The following is a 13,768-nucleotide window of genomic DNA, read 5'->3' on the forward strand; positions in this document are numbered from 1 at the left end:
TGTAGTAGAGAGGAGCAGATAACGAGTATGCAGTGAATATTGTACAGCAATGTGCACTATTGACAGCACTAAGAGATATGTGTAATTATGCTGCCCATTGATCTGGTCTTGTGCTGTCTGTGGTTCTGTATAGAGAGGCTACTGAGAGGTGTGTCTCTCCCTGTCCGTGGTGCTGCAGAGCAAGGCAGCAGAGGAGAAGCAGCAGTCCCCAGCTCCCCAGGGCCAGATGAGTGGTAAGACTGCAGTGGAATGCATTGATTATCTGTCAAGCAGGCCTGCTAGGATCTAACCAGGGCAGTGTTAGGGTATTAAGTGATCTGAAGTATTCAATGAATATTGATAATGAGTGGCTGTTCGCCTGGCTCTACTATTAGTGATTCAACCCCCCTGGTGCTCACCGTCGCTTCACAGAGATGGTTCTGGGTTGGAGAGGGCTTGGGTAGCTGGTCCCTAGTGAGCATTTCACTGTGTTAGTTTGATGGTGCAATATTTTCACATCATTGCGTTGATCTTGAGCACAACCTTGTACTTCATACTGTAGCCTACCATTTTTCACTCCTGGAAGCGCATGCCTATTCGTATTGGAAGTTGCTCTGGATAAGAGTGTCTGTGAAATGACAAAAATGTAAATATAAATATGTTATCAGCTCTCCAGAATACATACAGATCCTTTGGTGGACCTCTCGCTCTACAAGAATGCCTCCATTTCAGGGTTTAACACCTTAGAGAGGTGCTCTGGTGGTTACATGCCTTATCTCACCTCCTTTGTATTGGATTTGAAGGCCTCAGGCCCTCGCTGTCTCTATTTAATTTGTTGTCTTGAAAATGACCAAGTCTGTCTTTATTGGATTGTCAAGGCTGCTCCGTTCCCTCTGGCACCACTTATTCTCTCAGGATTTTTCGTGTTTCTTTTGGTTTGTGCTTTGTGTTTTCTCTGCTGCTGTTTTCTTCACCCGCCTTGGCCACATAGTCCAGCACTAATACATTTATCCCTCTCTCTGTGTTTTCTCCATCTCCCTCTCTTCTACAGAAACTTATCGAAGAATCCTCTGACCACATTATCATGGCAACTCTTCCAGAATCTTCAACTCTTCGAGCTGTAAGTTTTTGTACATTTTTTATCAAATCAAAATCAAAATCAAATCAAATGTATTTATATAGCCCTTCTTACATCAGCTGATATATCAAAGTGCTGTACAGAAACCCAGCCTAAAACCTCAAACAGCAAGCAATGCAGGTGTAGAAGCACGGTGGCTAGGAAAAACTCCCTAGAAAGGCCAAAACCTAGGAAGAAACCTAGAGAGGAACCAGGCAACGAGGGGTGGCCAGTCCTCTTCTGGCTGTGCCGGGTGGAGATTATAACAGAACATGGACAAAGCACAGCCCCCACACCACTAGAGGGATATCTTCAACCACCAACTTACCATCCTGAGACAAGGCCGAGTATAGCCCACAAAGATCTCTGCCACGGCACAACCCAAGGGGGGGACCCAGACAGGAAGACCACGTCAGCGACTCAACCCACTCAAGTGACGCACCCCTCCTACGGACGGCATGGAAGAGCACCAGTAAGCCAGTGACTCAGCCCCTGTAATAGGGTTAGAGAAAGAGAATCCCAGTGGAGAGAGGGAAACCGGCCAGGCAGAGACAGCTAGGGCGGTTCATTGCTCCAGAGCCTTTCCGTCTTTTCTATCCCTGGCAAAGAGAATCAGGAGATGTCTCATTTTCAGTACTAATGCATCAACACACACACACACACACACACACACACACACACACACACACACACACACACACACACACACACACACACACACACACACACACACACACACACACACACACACACACACACACACACACACACACACACACACACACACACACACACACACACACACACACACACACACGGTATCTGCAGTTGGAAACATATACAATATAACTGATAGAGATGTAGAATGCTCAAGAACTACCTTCACACTCCTGGGCCATACAATCTTATGGCCTACTGAAGAGATGAGTCTTCAGCAAAGACTTAATGGTGGAGACAGAGTCTGTGTCTCTCACATGGGTAGGCAGACCATTCCATAAAAATGGAGCTCTATAGGAGAAAGCCCTGCCTCCAGCTGTTTGCTTAGAAATTCTAGGGACAATTAGGAGGCCTGCATCTTGTGACTGTAGCGTACGTGTAGGTATGTACGGCAGGACCAAATGGTAGCTAGGAACAAGCACATGTAATGCTTTGTAGGTTAGCAGTAAAACCTGGAAATCAGCCCTTGCCTTAACAGGAAGCCAGTGTAGGGAGGCTAGTACTGGAGTAATATGATCACATTTTTGGTTCCAGTCAGGATTCTAGCAGCCGAATTTAGCACTAACTGAAGTTTATTTAGTGCTTTATGCGGGTAGCCGGAAAGTAGAGCATTGTAGTAGTCTAACCTAGAAGTAACAAAAGCATGGATTGATTTTCTGCATCATTTCTGGGCAGAAAGTTTCTGATTTCTGCAATGTTAAGTAGATGGAAATGTTCGTTCTTGATATGTTCGTCATAAGAGAGATCAGGGTCCAGAGTAACGCCGAGGTCCTTCACAGTTTTATTTGAGATGACTGTACAACCATCAAGATTAATTGTCAGATTCAACAGAAGATTTCTTTGTTTCTTGGGACCTAGAACAAGCATCTCTGTTTTTTAAAAGTAGAACGTTTGCAGCCATCCACTTCCTTATGTCTTAAACACAGGCTTCTAGCGAGGGCAATTTTGGGGCTTCACCATGTTTAATTGAAATGTATAGCTGTGTGTCATCCGCATAGCAGTGAAAGTTAACATTATGTTTTCGAATGACATCCCCAAGAGGTAAAATATATAGTGAAAACAATAGTGGTCGTAAGACAGAACCTTGAGGAACACCGAAATTTACAGTTGATTTGTCAGAGGACAAACCATTCACAGAGACAAATTGATATCTTTCCGAGAGATAAGATCTAAACCAGGCCAGAAATTGTCCGTGTAGACCAATTTGGGTTTGTTTGTCTTCAGCTCTTTCTAAAATTTTAGAGAGGAATGGAAGATTCTATATAGGCCGATAGTCTTTTATATTTTCCGGGTCAAGATTTGGTTTCTTCAAGAGAGGCTTTTTAACTGCCACTTTTAGTGAGTTTGGTACACATCCAGTGGATAGAGAGCAATTTATTATGTTCAACATAGGAGGGCCAAGCACAGGAAGCAACTCTTTCAGTAGTTTAGTTGGAATAGGGTCCAGTATGCAGCTTGAAAGTTTAGAGGCCATGAATATTTTCATCATTGTGTCAAGAGATATAGTAATAAAACACTTGAGTGTCTCCCTTGATCATAGGTCCTGGCAGAGTTGTGCAGACTCAGGACAACTGAGCTTTGGAGGAATACGCAGATTTAAAGAGGAGTCCGTATTTTCCATGTGAATATTAAAGTCACCAACAATTTGAATATTATCTGCTATGACTACAAGGTCCGATAGGAATTCAGGGAACTCAGTGAGGAACGCTGTTTATGGCCCACGAGTCCTGTAAACAGTAGCTATAAAAAGTGATTGGGTAGGCTGCATAGAATTCATGACTAGAAGCTCAAAAGATGAAAACGTTTTTTTGTTTTTGTAAATTGAAATTCACTATCGTAAATGTTAGCAACACCTCCGCCTTTGCGGGATGCACGGGTGATATGGTCACTAGTGTAACCAGGAGGTGAGGCCTCATTTAACACAGTAAATTCATCAGGCTTAAGCCATGTTTCAGTCAGGCCAATCACATCAAGATTATGATCAGTGATTAGTTCATTGACTCGCTTTGAATTAAGGGATCTATTTTGTGATGTGCGGTATCCCGATCTCTTTCAATAACGGCAGGAATTGAGGAGGTCTTTATTCTAGTGAGATTGCTAAGGCGAACACCGCCATGTTTAGTTTTGCCCAACCTGGGTCGAGGCACAGACACGGTCTCAATGGGGATAGCTGAGCTGACTACACTGACTGTGCTAGTGGCAGACTCCACTAAGCTGGCAGGCTGGCTAGCAGCCTGCTGCCTGGCCTGCACCCTATTTCATTGTGGAGCTAGAGGAGTTAGAGCCCTGTCTATGTTCGTAGATCAGATGAGAGCACCCCTCCAGCTAGGATGGAGTCAGTCACTCCTCAACAGGCCAGACTTGGTCCTGTTTGTGGGTGAGTCCCAGAAAGAGGGACAATTATTTACAAATTCTATCTTTTGGGAGTGGCAGAAAACAGTTTCAACCAGCGATTGAGTTGTGAGACTCTGCTGTAGAGCTCATCACTCCCCCTAACTGGGAGGGGGCCAGAGACAATTACTCGATGCCGACACATCTTTCTAGCTGATTTACACGCTGAAGCTATTGCACTTGGTGACCTCTGACTGTTTCATCCTAACATCGTTGGTGCCGACGTGGATAACAATATCTCTATACTCTCTACACTCGCCAGTTTTAGCTTTAGCCAGCATCATCTTCAGATTAGCCTTAACGTCGGTAGCCCTTCCCCCTGGTAAACAGTGTATGATCGCTGGATGATTTGTTTTAAGTCTAATACTGCGGGTAATGGAGTCACCAATGACTAGGATTTTCAATTTGTCAGAGTTAATGGTGGGAGCCTTCGGCGTCTCAGACCCTGTAACGGGAGGAATTGAGACCAGAGAAGGCTTGGCCTCAGACTCCGACTCGCTGCTTAATGGGGAGAACCGGTTGAAAGTTTCTGTCGGCTGAATAAGCAACACCGGTTGAGCATTCCTACAGCATTTCCGTCCAGAGGCCATGAGAAAGTTGTTTGGCTGCGGGGACCGTGCGATGGGATTTATACTACTATCTGTACTTACTGGTGGCACAGACGGTGTTTCGTCCTTTCCTACACTGAAATGACCCTCGCCTAACGATTGCTTCTGAAGTGGGGCTTGCAGCACAGCTATCCTCGCCGTAAGGCGATCGTTCTCCTGTATATTATGAGTACAGCGACTGCAATTAGAAGGCATCATGTTAATGTTACTATGAATCTTCGGCTGGTGGAAGTCCTGACGAACCATGTCGTTAAAACGTCCGGAGAGAAAAAGTTGAGTGAGGGAAAAATTCAAAATATAAATGGTAATTAAAAAGTAAAAACCGTAAAATTGTCAGGTAGCAATGTAAGGTTGGCAACAAAATGCACAGCAGCACGTAAACAAGTCTGCAAGTTGTTATCTTATTTGATCAACTTGTGCACCCAGAAAAACCTTTCATAGAGCCTGTTATATCCTAAGTGTGCAACCCATTTACCACAACCATCATGGTTTCCAAATGGATTCCCATCTTCTTCCATTCAAAGCCAAACAACAATTAACTTGGAGAAAATAATTGAAACAGACAAAGAACACGATACTTTATTCCCTGCGTCATAACCGTTGATTTAATGGATGTGACATATGAGTGTGCCGGGTGATTCTCTGGTCCACAGTCCAGGTGTTTCTCTGGTCCTTTAGTGTCTTGTTTGTCCATGAATATACAGGTGTTGGATCTTAATTTGAACGCTCTTTTTGTTGTTGAGAATTCTCCTACATCACCAGAAATGCAGATGAGCTTTGTGATTTACATTAATTCACTGAAAACCCACACTAACACACGGCTACATTAACAGTATTGCACTTTATATGCACTTTATATGTAGCCTACTTTTGCAGCTGCAGGATTATTTTACTGTGACAATATAGGTTACATTAAAATCCTACACCTGTATGAGCAATCAGTGTTTATGGCCTGAATCTGCTACTTGTTTGGACCTGTTAGGTCCTCCCTTCCGGTAGAATACACAAATTGAAGCCTTGATATATGGCCATCCTAGAGTTATTACACTTGCATCCCCTCCATCCTCTCCAGTCCAGGAATCAGAGTGAGTGCTTTCCCTAAATAGCAGAGAGCCTCAGCCAGGGCCTGACGCAGAGCAAAGAGCAGGGAGCAGGCTAGGCTTTATCATCGCTCAGCTCAGCCCAGGGAGGGGGAACAAATGAAGAGCAGCTGTAAGGTTGTGATATAAATGTGGTATTTTAAGCTATGGAAACAGGGCAGCTCCTCTGAGGAGGCCTATCTTATTTTCATGGTTGCCTGTCATTTAGAGGCAGAAGGAGGAGGAGGATGGTGTACATGGAGCACTACTAAAAGCAACCAGATACCTAGAATACTTGAATAATTCCAGAGTAAGAATATCATGGGCAGCAGAGTAGCTGATGATAGGAGTTAGAATGTACAGCTGATTTTTAATGGAATATCTACATAGTCATACAGAAGCCCATTATCAGCAACCATCTCTCCTGTGTTCCAATGGCACGTTGTGTTAGCTAATCCAAGTTCATCATTTTAAAAGGCTAATTATACATTTGAAAACCCTTTTGCAATTATGTTAGCACAGCTGAAAACTGTTGTCCTGATTAAAGAAGTAATAAAACTGTCCTCCTTTAGACTAGTTGAGTATCTGGAGTATCAGCATTTGTTGGTTCGATTACAGGCTCAAAATTGCCAGAAACAAAGAACTTTCGTCTGAAACGGAAACTCTAGTTTGAGAAACGGACGCCGCACAAGTCCTCAACTGGCAGTTTCATTAAATAGTACCCGTAAAACAACGTCAACAGTGAAGAGGCAACTATAGGATACTGGCCTTCTAGGAAGAGTTGCAAACAAAAAGCCATATCTCAGACTGGCCAATAAAAATAACATTTTAAGATGGGCAAAAGAATACACACACCGGACAGAGGAACTCTGCCTAGAAGTGTTGACACTGTTGATGTTAAGACTGGAGTTTTGCTGGTACTATTTAATGAAGATGTCAGTTGAGGACTTGTGAGGTGTTTATCAAACTAGACACCCTAATGTACTTGTCCTCTTGCTTAGTTGTGCACCGGGGCATCCCACTCCTCTTTCTATTCTGGTTAGAGACAGTTTGCGCTGTTCTGTGAAGGGAGTAGTACACAGCGTTGTACGATATCTTCAGTTTCTTGGCAATTTCTGGCATGGAATAGCCTTCATTACTCAGAACAACAATATACTGATGAGTTTCAGGCCATTTTGAGCCTGTAATCGAACCCACAAATGCTTATTCTCCAGATTTTCAACTAGTCTAAAGAAGGCCAGTTTTATTGTTTCTTTAAACAGAACTACAGTTTTCAGCTGTGCTAACATAATTGCAATGATCAATTAGCCTTTTAAAATGATAAACTTGGATTAGCTAACACAACGTGCTATTGGAACACAGGAGTGATGGTTGCTGATAAAGGGACTCTGTACGTCTATGAAGATAATCCATTAAAAATCAGCCGTTTCCATATACAATAGTCATTTACAACATTAACAATGTCTGCACTGTATTTCTGATCAATTAGATGTTATTTTAATGGACAAAAATGAGCTTTTCTTTCAAAAACAAGAACATTTCTAAGTGACCCCAAACATTAGTGTAGCTGTATGATGAGAGGGTATACTGACAACATGGAAAAGGTTGAGTGAAGTAGAGACAAATAAGTGTTGTTTTGAAGACACAGATAAAGTATAGACTCTACACATGGTAATTTTATTGTGTGAACTTAAATGACCGTTCCTTTTGATACCATTGTTATTTCTAGCCATATTTGGACTGTTTGTGTCTTCTGAAGAGTACAGCCTTTTAGAAGAATAAAAAACCTTTCATTCTGCTTATACACTCTTACAAAAAAAGTTTATATCTAGAATCTAAAAGGGGACAGCCGAAGAACCATTTTCAAACCCTTTTTTTTCCAAGAGTGTAGTATTTAATCTCTAATTACTAAAACTGTTCAACAAAGGCTCAGTGATAAGCGGCCGACATCACAGCTTGAGCAAAGAGAAGAATCTGACGAAAAGAAGATGAAACTGGTTAGAAATTAGTGCCATTTCCTTCTGACCAATTGGGAACAAAGACATTGATTCATTTCTTATTTTCTGTGGTGTAGAGCCTAACAAACGACTAATAAAATTTAATTCAATGGTTATCAATTTTTTTCTTAAATGATTTACTCTCCAGTCCTCTGTGGAATGTCGGCACAATGACAAACATAGCAAACACAGCAGAGCTGAGGCATGCGGATAGGCTTCTCAGACTGCGTCCTAAGGGGGACCCTATTCCCTCATAGTCCAATACTTTTGACCAGAACCCAGTGGGTCCTGGTCAAAAGTAGTGCACAATATAGAGTATAGGGTGCAATTTCAGATGCACCCTGCGTCTGACTTTAAAGCTGAGATCAGGATGTTCTGTATCCCTGGAAATAATCAGAATTCATGTAAACATTATAGTTGTGAAAACCCAGTTTGTCCAAACCCAGTTTGTCCAAAAAGAAGTGGTCTCTTAGCACAGCTTCTCCTGGATATGGGGTAAATTGAGGACAGGGTAAGGGGTAAATTGATGTAAATTGAGGACAGGGTAAGTTAACTGGCCAACAAATGTCTGTACTGAATTAAATAGTACTACTACTTTTTTAAAACCATGTCTATCTTTATTTCCCCAAAACAATTAAACACAATCACAGTCCCTTTTTCTGTCTTTGAATATTTGAAGCATCTTTTAACACAGGCTTAACACCTAACCAACGCGTTGTACTTTTTAAAACACTTTTAACATAGGCTGTTGTTACCTCATATCCCAGCGATAAGGCCCTGCTTAACTTGCCATTGGCTCAACTTACCCCAAGCCAAACATGTTCACTATTAGCCCACACAGCTACAAGAATGCACTTTCTGCAATGATGTCAGTTGAAGAGAAAAAGAGCTGTGTTTGTTTTTTAAAGTAATGTCTGTTGTTTTAATATGGCAAACGGACATGGCATTTTCACTGCTATAGATTCCAACTTTAATGGCATGTGCTAGCACGCTGGTCATCATGGTCCCATGCACTCTCTAGGGACCACATCTGTTGATTAAAACTAGACAGGCAGAGGGATGGCTTTTCTTTCCAGATCAGAGTGCATCAGAGTTGTGCCCGTCAGTCTGAAACGGCTGCTGTTGTGGAGGTGTTTCAACTGAAGCACTAAAGGCACTGCACAATCAGACCCCTATTTCTCACTGGATATAAGGACAAGTGATTTTTGTTGGATTTTTAAACGTCAGTAAGGGACCTCAGGATAGGGCATGGGTTGCAAGATACATCAAATCAACTTTTATTTGTACATTGTACATTTTAAATTTGGCACATACATGTGAGTGTATGGGAGATATTCAAATTCATGTAAGATGCAGTAATGTGTAGTAATCATGACGCAGAAGGCATACAATTGCTTAATAATTTCAAAGGCAAAACTGACCTGAATTGTTTTGCCATTTTAAATGAGTTGTTGTTGCGGGCCTCAGACACATTGTGTTACATGCATGAAGCCTCGGGGCTAGCGCTGCTGAACCTTGTCGTTTCACTGACTATTTCTGTATGCATGGTTTCCTCTCTAACTGCTTGGAATAAACAAAGCAACAGTAAACAGAGTGATACTGAACGCACAAAGCAATAAAGTGTGAGACAACAGCAACAGCAGCTCCGTGTGAGAGTCTTAACCACCAGCAGCCATGCCACTCTGTGCTACTTCTTGTGTTCTGTGGTAATTGCTGTCAGCTTGTTTTGGTGCTTGACAGGAAAAAAACAACACAGGGTTACTAGGGTGAAAAGGGAATGTGTGTGTGTGTGTGTGTGTGTGTGTGTGTGTGTGTGTGTGTGTGTGTGTGTGTGTGTGTGTGTGTGTGTGTGTGTGTGTGTGTGTGTGTGTGTGTGTGTGTGTGTGTGTGTGTGTGTGTGTGTGTGTGTGTGTGTGTGTGTGTGTGTGTGTGTGTGTGTGTGTGTGTGTCCCTGTTCCCCAGTCCTGCAAGTGTAATCACAGAATGGTAAATGAGGTAGCCTCATCAGGAGTCTTGGTGCTGGCTGGATGCATACCTGCCAATCTCACTGCTCCCTCCCCTCACCAAGCCCAGCCTAGCAAATGAGCTGCTTTACTGAGCTGAGACACACACACACACACACAAGCGTGCACACATGTAGACACACACACACACATGCAAACACGAGTACTCATGATAGATAGAGAGAGAGAGCAGGTAATAAGGAGTAGCACTGGCAAGGGAGACGGTGCTAAAGGATGACGGTGCTAAATGATGTCGGTGCTAAAGGATGATGGTAGTATAACAGTAGTATAAAAACAGAACAGTAGTATAAAAACAGAACAGTAGTATAAAAACAGTAGAACAGTAGTATAAAAACAGAACAGTAGTATAAAAACAGAACAGTAGTATAAAAACAGTAGAACAGTAGTATAAAAACAGAACAGTAGTATAAAAACAGAACAGTAGTATAAAAACAGAACAGTAGTATAAAAACAGTAGAACAGTAGTATAAAACAGTAGAACAGTAGTATAAAAACAGTAGAACAGTAGTATAAAAACAGTAGAACAGTAGTATAAAAACAGTAGAACAGTAGTATAAAAACAGTAGAACAGTAGTATAAAAACAGTAGAACAGTAGTATAAAAACAGTAGAACAGTAGAACAGTAGTATAAAAACAGTAGAACAGTAGAACAGTAGTATAAAAACAGTAGAACAGTAGTATAAAAACAGTAGAACAGTAGAACAGTAGTATAAAAACAGTAGAACAGTAGTATAAAAACAGTAGAACAGTAGTATAAAAACAGTAGAACAGTAGAACAGTAGAACAGTAGTAAAAACAGTAGAACAGTAGTATAAAAACAGTAGAACAGTAGTATAAAAACAGTAGAACAGTAGAACAGTAGTATAAAAACAGTAGAACAGTAGTATAAAAACAGTAGAACAGTAGTATAAAAACAGTAGAACAGTAGAACAGTAGTATAAAAACAGTAGAACATTAGTATAAAACAGGAGAACAGTAGTACTAGAACAGTAGAACAGCACTATAAAAACAGTAGAACAGTAGTATAAAAACAGTAGAACAGTAGTATAAAAACAGTAGAACAGTAGTATAAAAACAGTAGAACAGTAGTATAAAAACAGCAGAACAGTAGTATAAAAACAGTAGAACAGTAGTATAAAAACAGAACAGAAGTATAAAAACAGAACAGAAGTATAAAAACAGTAGAACAGTAGTATAAAAACAGTAGAACAGTAGTATAAAAACAGTAGAACAGTAGTATAAAAACAGTAGAACAGTAGTATAAAAACAGTAGAACAGTAGTATAAAAACAGTAGAACAGTAGTATAAAAACAGTAGAACAGTAGTATAAAAACAGAACAGTAGTATAAAAACAGAACAGTAGTATAAAAACAGAACAGTAGTATAAAAACAGTAGAACAGTAGTATAAAAACAGTAGAACAGTAGTATAAAAACAGTAGAACAGTAGTATAAAAACAGTAGAACAGTAGTATAAAAACAGTAGAACAGTAGAACAGTAGTATAAAAACAGTAGAACAGTAGAACAGTAGTATAAAAACAGTAGAACAGTAGTATAAAAACAGTAGAACAGTAGAACAGTAGTATAAAAACAGTAGAACAGTAGTATAAAAACAGTAGAACAGTAGTATAAAAACAGTAGAACAGTAGAACAGTAGTATAAAAACAGTAGAACAGTAGTATAAAAACAGTAGAACAGTAGTATAAAAACAGTAGAACAGTAGAACAGTAGTATAAAAACAGTAGAACAGTAGTATAAAAACAGTAGAACAGTAGTATAAAAACAGTAGAACAGTAGAACAGAAGTATAAAAACAGTAGAACATTAGTATAAAACAGGAGAACAGTAGTACTAGAACAGTAGAACAGCACTATAAAAACAGTAGAACAGTAGTATAAAAACAGTAGAACAGTAGTATAAAAACAGTAGAACAGTAGTATAAAAACAGTAGAACAGTAGTATAAAAACAGCAGAACAGTAGTATAAAAACAGTAGAACAGTAGTATAAAAACAGAACAGAAGTATAAAAACAGAACAGAAGTATAAAAACAGTAGAACAGTAGTATAAAAACAGTAGAACAGTAGTATAAAAACAGTAGAACAGTAGTATAAAAACAGTAGAACAGTAGTATAAAAACAGTAGAACAGTAGTATAAAAACAGTAGAACAGTAGTATAAAAACAGTAGAACAGTAGTATAAAAACAGAACAGAAGTATAAAAACAGAACAGAAGTATAAAAACAGTAGAACAGTAGTATAAAAACAGTAGAACAGTAGTATAAAAACAGTAGAACAGTAGTATAAAAACAGTAGAACAGTAGTATAAAAACAGTAGAACAGTAGAATAAAAACAGTAGAACAGTAGTATAAAAACAGTAGAACAGTAGGACAGTAGTATAAAAACAGTAGAACAGTAGGACAGTAGTATAAAAACCTGTAGAACAGTAGTATAAAAACAGTAGAATAAAAACAGTAGAATAAAAACAGTAGAACAGTAGTATAAAAACAGTAGAACAGTAGTATAAAAACAGTAGAACAGTAGTATAAAAACAGTAGAACAGTAGTATAACAACAGTAGAACAGTAGTATGAAAACAGAACAGAAGTATAAAAACAGTAGAACAGTAGTATAAAAACAGTAGAACAGTAGTAGTAAAAAACAGTAGAACAGTAGTATAAAAACAGTAGAACAGTAGTATAAAACAGTAGAACAGTAGAATAAAAAAACAGTAGAATAGTAGTATAAAACAGTAGAACAGTAGTATAAAAACAGTAGGACAGTAGTATAAAAACAGTAGAACAGTAGTATAAAAACAGTAGAACAGTAGTATAAAAACAGTAGAACAGTAGTATAAAAACAGTAGAACAGTAGTGTAAAAACAGTAGGACAGTAGAATAAAAACAGTAGAACAGTAGTATAAAAACAGTAGAACAGTAGGACAGTAGTATAAAAACAGTAGAACAGTAGTATAAAAACAGTAGAACAGTAGAATAAAAACAGTAGAACAGTAGTATAAAAACAGTAGAACAGTAGTATAAAAACAGTAGAACAGTAGTATAAAAACAGTAGAACAGTAGTATAAAAACAGTAGAACAGTAGTATAAAAACAGTAGAACAGTAGAACAGTAGTATAAAAACAGTAGAACATTAGTATAAAACAGGAGAACAGTAGTACTAGAACAGTAGAACAGTAGTATAAAAACAGTAGAACAGTAGTGTAAAAACAGTAGAACAGTAGTATAAAAACAGTAGAACAGTAGTATAAAAACAGTAGAACAGTAGTGTAAAAACAGTAGAACAGTAGTATAAAAACAGTAGAACAGTAGTATAAAACAGTAGAACAGTAGAATAAAAACAGTAGAATAGTAGTATAAAACAGTAGAACAGTAGTATAAAAACAGTAGGACAGTAGTATAAAAACAGTAGAACAGTAGTATAAAAACAGTAGAACAGTAGTATAAAAACAGTAGAACAGTAGTATAAAAACAGTAGAACAGTAGTGTAAAAACAGTAGGACAGTAGAATAAAAACAGTAGAACAGTAGTATAAAAACAGTAGAACAGTAGGACAGTAGTATAAAAACAGTAGAACAGTAGTATAAAAACAGTAGAACAGTAGAATAAAAACAGTAGAACAGTAGTATAAAAACAGTAGAACAGTAGTATAAAAACAGTAGAACAGTAGTATAAAAACAGTAGAACAGTAGTATAAAAACAGTAGAACAGTAGTATAAAAACAGTAGAACAGTAGAACAGTAGTATAAAAACAGTAGAACATTAGTATAAAACAGGAGAACAGTAGTACTAGAACAGTAGAACAGTAGTATAAAAACAGTAGAACAGTAGTATAAAAACAGTA

At 38.9% G+C, this 13,768-nt stretch overlaps 1 protein-coding gene across 8 annotated transcripts in view; it reads left to right on the plus strand.

Annotated features, from left to right (window-relative positions):
* Positions 1 to 13,768, plus strand: part of ntrk3a (neurotrophic tyrosine kinase, receptor, type 3a) — a 286,833-nt gene that overhangs the window by 111,241 nt on the left and 161,824 nt on the right. For all 8 annotated transcript variants that reach the window (XR_006839310.1, XM_046353608.1, XM_046353618.1 and 5 more), the window contains exon 4: positions 1,031 to 1,099. Coding sequence is in view for 7 of the 8 variants with exons in the window: in XM_046353608.1 (XP_046209564.1) it covers positions 1,031 to 1,099 (69 nt within the window). In the remaining variant the exon portion in view is untranslated. The remainder of the gene's footprint in view (positions 1 to 1,030; positions 1,100 to 13,768) is intronic.

Source organism: Oncorhynchus gorbuscha, linkage group LG01 (genome assembly GCF_021184085.1).
Source record: "Oncorhynchus gorbuscha isolate QuinsamMale2020 ecotype Even-year linkage group LG01, OgorEven_v1.0, whole genome shotgun sequence".
Classification (NCBI taxonomy): domain Eukaryota; kingdom Metazoa; phylum Chordata; class Actinopteri; order Salmoniformes; family Salmonidae; genus Oncorhynchus; species Oncorhynchus gorbuscha.